Here is a 6,438-nt window from a genome sequence, read left to right as displayed (position 1 = left end):
TATTTGTTGCTTATTGTATACTGTTTCACACACCATTCTTGAAAAAAAATAAATAGTAGGCAGTATGCACTGTGTACTGAGCAGTAAGCAAGTATGCCATTTTGAACACAGCCAAGCGTCTCAGAGCAAGCCGATCACAGAGTCCGTAAAATATGATGTTAAATTTTACAAGCCCCACCCACGACTTTTGACAGACACTGCCGTATTAGCCGAGACCCCTCCAGTCCAGAGCAGTGAGTGATTTTCTGACATTTTTAGTAACATAATGATAATAATCAAAACCAAACAGATGTTTTTTGGCGGAGTATCTGAGTTACGAGCTGTAAAGGCTGAAATTTGCTCAATGAATACTACTAACACATGCTTGTCGGTACTCTGAATTTCTTGAGTGCTGAACAGTATAAAAATGTATGCTGCACATTCAATAAAGCCCATTGGGTCAGTTCTGATAGAGACAAGAAAATTATGTCACGGGAAAAAAAAAATCACTGTGCAGGTTGAATAACAATCAAAATAATGATGAAAAAAGATTAGAGGAAAAATGGCTGGCCGTCTTCCAACAGGAACCTATATAATTAGGAAATTAATAAATAACATGCAACAAAAAAATATTGTTACAAATCGTTACTGATAAGAATTGGAGGTGAAGAGAATGTGCAATAGTGATATTTGAAAACATATAGACCTACAAGCTAAATAGTTTCATCAAGAATTTAAATAATGAAATATAACAAATCATCTCTGTAGAAAGATACCAATGAAACAATAGCTTCTTTGACTAAATCAATGTTGGGACATTTTGAAGTAGCCTACACCTTACTATGAATCGGTAAGTAAAAAAAGTCAAAAGAGATTTAATATTTGTTACATATTGAGCTCAACACGCTCAAAACAGTGGAGATGATGGAGGGCTTCAGGAGAAAACCCCCCTGCTCTCCCCCCAATCACCATCATGGACAGCACTGTAACGACAGTGGAGTCATTCAGGTTCCTGGGCACCACCATCTCACAGGATCTGAAGTAGGACATTCACATCGACTCCATTGTTAAAAAGGCCCAGCAGAGGTTGTACTTCCTTCGCCAGCTGAGGAAGTTCAACCTGTCACAGGAGCTGCTGAAACAGTTCTACTCCGCCATCATTGAATCCATCCTCTGCACTTCAATAACTGTCTGGTTCAGCTCAGCTACCAAATCTGACCTCAGAACACTACAGAGGATAGTTCAGACTGCTGAGCAAATCACTGGTACAACCCTCCCTACTCTCCAAGAACTGTACTTATCCAGAGCGAGCAAAAAGCCTGGCAAAATCACCCTGGACCCCTCACATCCAGCACACTCCCTCTTTGAACTGTTGCCAGTAACAATTTGTATATTGTTATTCCCTATTTACTTATTCTATATTTATTCTTTTATTATCTGTGTGTTGTCTTGTCACTGTCATTCTGTTGCACTGTGGAAGCTTCTGTCATGAAAACACATTCGTATGTGTAAACATACCTGGCAATAAAGCTCATTCTGATTCTGATATTATAATAAGATAATAAGAGTATCAGTCAAGATTAATGATTCAGTGAATTTAATCCTATAAAAGCAATATTGATGACAAGAGGAAAAAAACGTTATTTTCAAGAAAACGAAAAATAAAAGAACATTCATAAAAGAGTACTGGACAGATATGTGCTGATGTGAATGTGCTGATTTTCGTATACTGACCTGTGGGGGCAGCATCGGCCCCGTTAGAGACAAGTAGCAAAATAAACGGGGGCGAAGAAACGTCTCCCGCGTATTTTGACTGTTGTTGTATTTTTCGCATTAGAAGAAGTGAGATTTGTTTATACTGCAGGTTTGTTTTATTATTATCAGAAGATTTAAAAAGATGGCAAGTCTCAGTCAGGAACTGAAGCGCTGGGCTGTTGAGGAACTTGAGTTGCCAGCAGCCAGACTGCCGGATGACGGCTATATAAAGACGTTAGTGAGTTGTTATGAATTATAGCATTAATCCTCATCAACGATTTTAGATTGATCGTTTACGTTTTATCTAGGTTGTGTGTCGGTCCTGGAGCTTCCATTTGGAAGTATATCACGCAACATATTTATAAGGAAAGGTGAGCTCTCAAGGTTTTACAATCTCGAATGCTTACTACGTTTTCTTCAATGCACTTTTTCTGATTATACAATATTCCTTTGACATATAACTTATCTTACAGGAACGTTCGTGTGATGAGGGGGAATATTCAGTGGTATCCTTTAAGTTTTCTGACAATGTGATGTGTTAATATGCATATACTGTATGTATATATTTTGTGCAGGGTTGTTATCGCTGATTAAGCTAAAACTATTAAATTTGTTTTCGTTAATTAGATTGAAGCTGAAAAATGTTTGATTTGAAGAAAAAGAAAGCTTAAGTCGAAGTACTAAAATGACTGAAATAGAAATAAATGGAAATATTTTCTATAACAAATACTAAATTTGAAATAAAAACATAATATATAAACAAAAATAAATTATATAATCGTATATTAATAATATTAAAATTACACTGATTTTATGACACATAAAACATGAAATATGGTTGTTTCATGAGACCCACCACAATTTATATATTTTTACTGTATGTCATGTCAAAATGTTGAAAATCAAGCTGCTACTTTATTACTTGCTAAATTGTGGTTGTGTGAGCTGTGGAATTGTTCCTTGACCATCTAAATCCTAAGGTACAAAGTTTTACAAGATAAAGAGGTAAAGAAAAGTACTTGATTGCAATTTGTTATGCTGCTTCTATAAGGGTTGATAAGTGCAGCTAAAGATGATTATTCTTTGTAGCTTAAACAGTTGAAAAATCAGAATAAAGATGCGAGAAGGCTTGAGCTTCAGAGAGAGATTGATGCCCTTCAGACTGAACTCAATCAACTGGACACAAAGATCAGTAGAGTGGAGGATCAACTTGCTACCGAAGGTGAATGTTCCTATTTTATCTTTCCGTTCATCTTTATGCTCTTTTGTACTACCTATACTATAGACTATGTTGGGGGAAAAAGGTTTTAAGTCATCAAACTATTAAAATAGTCTCTGATTACCTTCTTTACTGTTTATTATCTTTTTTAAAAATACATCAGATTATGGAATGGTATTTTATGTTGTTGTTACTAATATCTTATGTTGCTGAGCAGAAAGGAACGTGAACGGGAACTGGGAGGACTTTATGGAAAGCAGGCACAGACCGATCCTGTTAGATTCGTTCAGGCAGCGCTGCTCTGAGGAGAGAAACGTACTGTTAGAGGACACACACGTGATTGGCACTCAGCGGCATGCCCTGGAAGAGCTGTCCAAGTGAGCCACCTTCAGACTGTCATATTTCTATTGCAGCTTAGACTGATTAGACAATGTGTTAAAGCTTTTTAAAAATACATCAGATTATGGAATGGTATTTTATGTTGTTGTTACTAATATCTTATGTTGCTGAGCAGAAAGGAACGTGAACGGGAACTGGGAGGACTTTATGGAAAGCAGGCACAGACCGATCCTGTTAGATTCGTTCAGGCAGCGCTGCTCTGAGGAGAGAAACGTACTGTTAGAGGACACACACGTGATTGGCACTCAGCGGCATGCCCTGGAAGAGCTGTCCAAGTGAGCCACCTTCAGACTTCTATTTCAGCTTAGACTGATTAGACAATGTGTTAAAGCTGCTGTGTGCCATATTCTGATGCTGTGTGCATCTTTGCTGAATAAAAGCATTAATATTCATATATGACTCAAACCTGTAAATCACATTATTTTTCTAATTGTCCAGGAAAGCAGAGGTGAAGCTGGTGTTTGGGCCATCTGACAGTTCAGACAGTGAAGCCGGAGCAGATCCATTGGTTTTAGTAAGTATTGCTGTATTTAATGGTGTTTGTGATGCACACTATAATATTATAATTATAGCTGCTTTTTGGCTTCTTATCATTGCTGATGTCAGTTTTAATTCTGAAATTCAAAAATTCTACTTTTGAATGGCCTTCATTTGAGAAAGCTAGGTGGTGTAGTTACAAAATCTTTAACTAAACTTTCACTGATCTTTCACTTTGGGCCTAATTGGATAATTTGAACCAATCAAACTCCAACTGACCACTTGATTAAAGCACTTGTCTTTCCACTGATTGTAACTCATGAAACGCCATTTCTATCTCATTTCAGTGCACACTATAATATTATAATTATAGCTGCTTTTTGGCTTCTTATCATTGCTGATGTCAGTTTTAATTCTGAAATTCAAAAATTCTACTTTTGAATGGCCTTCATTTGAGAAAGCTAGGTGGTGTAGTTACAAAATCTTTAACTAAACTTTCACTGATCTTTCACTTTGGGCCTAATTGGATAATTTTAACCAATCAAACTCCCAAATGACCACTTGATTAAAGCACTTGTCTTTCCACTGATTGTAACTCATGAAACACCATTTCTATCTCATTTCAGAAAGATGTGAGAGAGCTCTGCAGCGAGAGGGTTCTCTTCTTCCAGGGCCTGCTACAGAGTGAACTAAACGTGAATCCGTCCACTGAGTAAGACGCACAGGCCTTTGATGCTGATATTGTAGATAGAAGAGCTTTAGCACTTCTGCCTTGTTGATGCTAATTCATTTGTTTTTCATCCAGATTTACTCATGAACAAAGGAAAGCAGTGATCCAGCACTGGACGAGTGCAGTGGAGGTAGATGAAGACACTCATTTGAGGAGGATGCATGTTTGTTATGTGTCTGCATGCATTTAGTTCTGCACAACAACAGCTTATGAGAACCTCAATATGTTTAATTTTCAGAACGTTCTACGCTCTCATCCTCCAAACCAAGTTCTTTCAGCTCTGCAAGCCTTGACCTCCAGACAGCAGGTGGCGTTAGAAGAGAAGATTGCAGCTTTGAATGTGGAGCGTGATGTTTCGGATCTAGGGTATGTTTTTACATTATAATGTATGTTATCAAAACCCACTCTATAAATAATGGTGTTATTGAATCAATTATTGCTTATTACTCAGGCATTTGCACTTAATGCAGGTTTCGTTATGAGAGCGATCACCTAATAGATGTGTCGGCTGAGCAGAAAGAGGAGTTAACACCTGTCCACAGTCTGTTACAGGTGATCATTTGAGATGATAATCTTACTGCATTTTACACACTTTCTCTCTTGGCTCAGATTGTATTTGTGTGTTTGCACACAGTCTGCTTGGGAGGAGGTGGAGCAGAGTTATTTTGAACTGGCACAGACTCGCAACAGATGTGGGCAGCTAGAGACCGAACTCACGACTTTGATGAGAAAAGCAGAGACGGCACACGGATCAGACCCAGTGTCCAGGTGGAAATTATTATATTTACTTTTGAACTTGTAAAGTCAATAACTATTAGTAACTATTACTTTTTATAATTACTTGCTAGATAAGATGAACTGCCTTTTTTTTATTTTGTACTGTTCTCTGAGGTCCACTTATAATGTTATCAAGATTTTTACATAAAAAAATCATAATTTAGAAGTAATAGGCTATGTTCTGTCCTGTTTTGACCCCGCTCTTCAGAACGCTCTGTTTGAATAGGCGTGGCGGATTGTTGACTCAGAAGTAAACGACCACTGCTATGATTGGCTAACATCTTTTATAGATGGACGCTGCTGTGTTTTAGGTTAAAAACGCATAAGTACTAAGTACATACATAAGACCAAACAATAGTTATCATATAATGAAAACAGGTATTCACGCTTTTGTGGTGCGACATCGGATCCAATATATTTGGCACAACATTGTCTCTTAATTTAAATGCGTCAAATTGTGCCTTGTTTGTAAATGAATCCACGGTAAAATAAAGCGAACAAAGGACCAAGTTCTTAATGACTCGGTATGGCACTTCATTAAAAATTAAGTTAATCAAATAAAGTTTATCATTTGGTTTCTGCGTAGACCTGCGTTTGCCGCTCTTGTCATTTACCTACTATGTGCGCGATTCGGTGGACGGGGCTAAACAGGCAATGATGTAGAAGCAGGCGTTGATCTTACTCTGTGGAGGCAGTGTTTAGCGGCACAATTACATCATAAACTGGCACAATCCAAATCTGTCGTTTTGGAAGATTGGCTTCTATATAAGCTGTTTTTAGACTATCAAGAAAGTTTTGATTTTTTGAAACTTGCACAATGACTCCTTATATATCAAAAGATCAAGGGAATTTTGATTTCTTAGTTCATGGCCCCTGTAAAGGGGTCATATGATGTTGCTAAAAAGGACATTTATTTTGTGTATTTGGTGTAATGAAACGTGTTTATGCCGTTTAAGGTTAAAAAAAACATTATTTTCCACATACTGTACATTATTGTTTCTCCTCTATGCCCCACCTTTCTGAAACGCGTCGATTTTTACAAAGCTCATCGGTCTGAAAAGCGAGGTGTGCTCTGATTGGCCAGCTATCCAGTGCGTTGTGA

The 6,438-nt window shown here is 37.5% G+C and overlaps 1 protein-coding gene across 1 annotated transcript in view; it reads left to right on the top strand.

Annotated features, from left to right (window-relative positions):
- Positions 1-1,744: 1,744 nt before the first annotated feature.
- LOC107676950 (HAUS augmin-like complex subunit 5) overlaps positions 1,745-6,438 on the top strand; it is a 7,835-nt gene continuing 3,141 nt past the window's right edge. Inside the window, exons 1-14 of the mRNA XM_016471699.1 lie at positions 1,745-1,968; positions 2,043-2,105; positions 2,208-2,240; positions 2,715-2,739; positions 2,824-2,956; positions 3,171-3,330; positions 3,463-3,627; positions 3,791-3,866; positions 4,456-4,541; positions 4,635-4,689; positions 4,798-4,925; positions 5,030-5,111; positions 5,194-5,357; positions 6,028-6,079. Of these exons, the coding sequence (XP_016327185.1) occupies positions 1,877-1,968; positions 2,043-2,105; positions 2,208-2,240; positions 2,715-2,739; positions 2,824-2,956; positions 3,171-3,330; positions 3,463-3,627; positions 3,791-3,866; positions 4,456-4,541; positions 4,635-4,689; positions 4,798-4,925; positions 5,030-5,111; positions 5,194-5,357; positions 6,028-6,079 (1,314 nt within the window). The 5' untranslated portion in view covers positions 1,745-1,876. The remainder of the gene's footprint in view (positions 1,969-2,042; positions 2,106-2,207; positions 2,241-2,714; positions 2,740-2,823; positions 2,957-3,170; positions 3,331-3,462; positions 3,628-3,790; positions 3,867-4,455; positions 4,542-4,634; positions 4,690-4,797; positions 4,926-5,029; positions 5,112-5,193; positions 5,358-6,027; positions 6,080-6,438) is intronic.

Source organism: Sinocyclocheilus anshuiensis, unplaced genomic scaffold, assembly GCF_001515605.1.
Source record: "Sinocyclocheilus anshuiensis isolate Anshui unplaced genomic scaffold, SAMN03320099.WGS_v1.1 scaffold1403, whole genome shotgun sequence".
Taxonomy (NCBI): domain Eukaryota; kingdom Metazoa; phylum Chordata; class Actinopteri; order Cypriniformes; family Cyprinidae; genus Sinocyclocheilus; species Sinocyclocheilus anshuiensis.
Note: the sequence above shows the minus strand (reverse complement) of the source record. Positions and strands in the feature narration are given on the sequence as shown.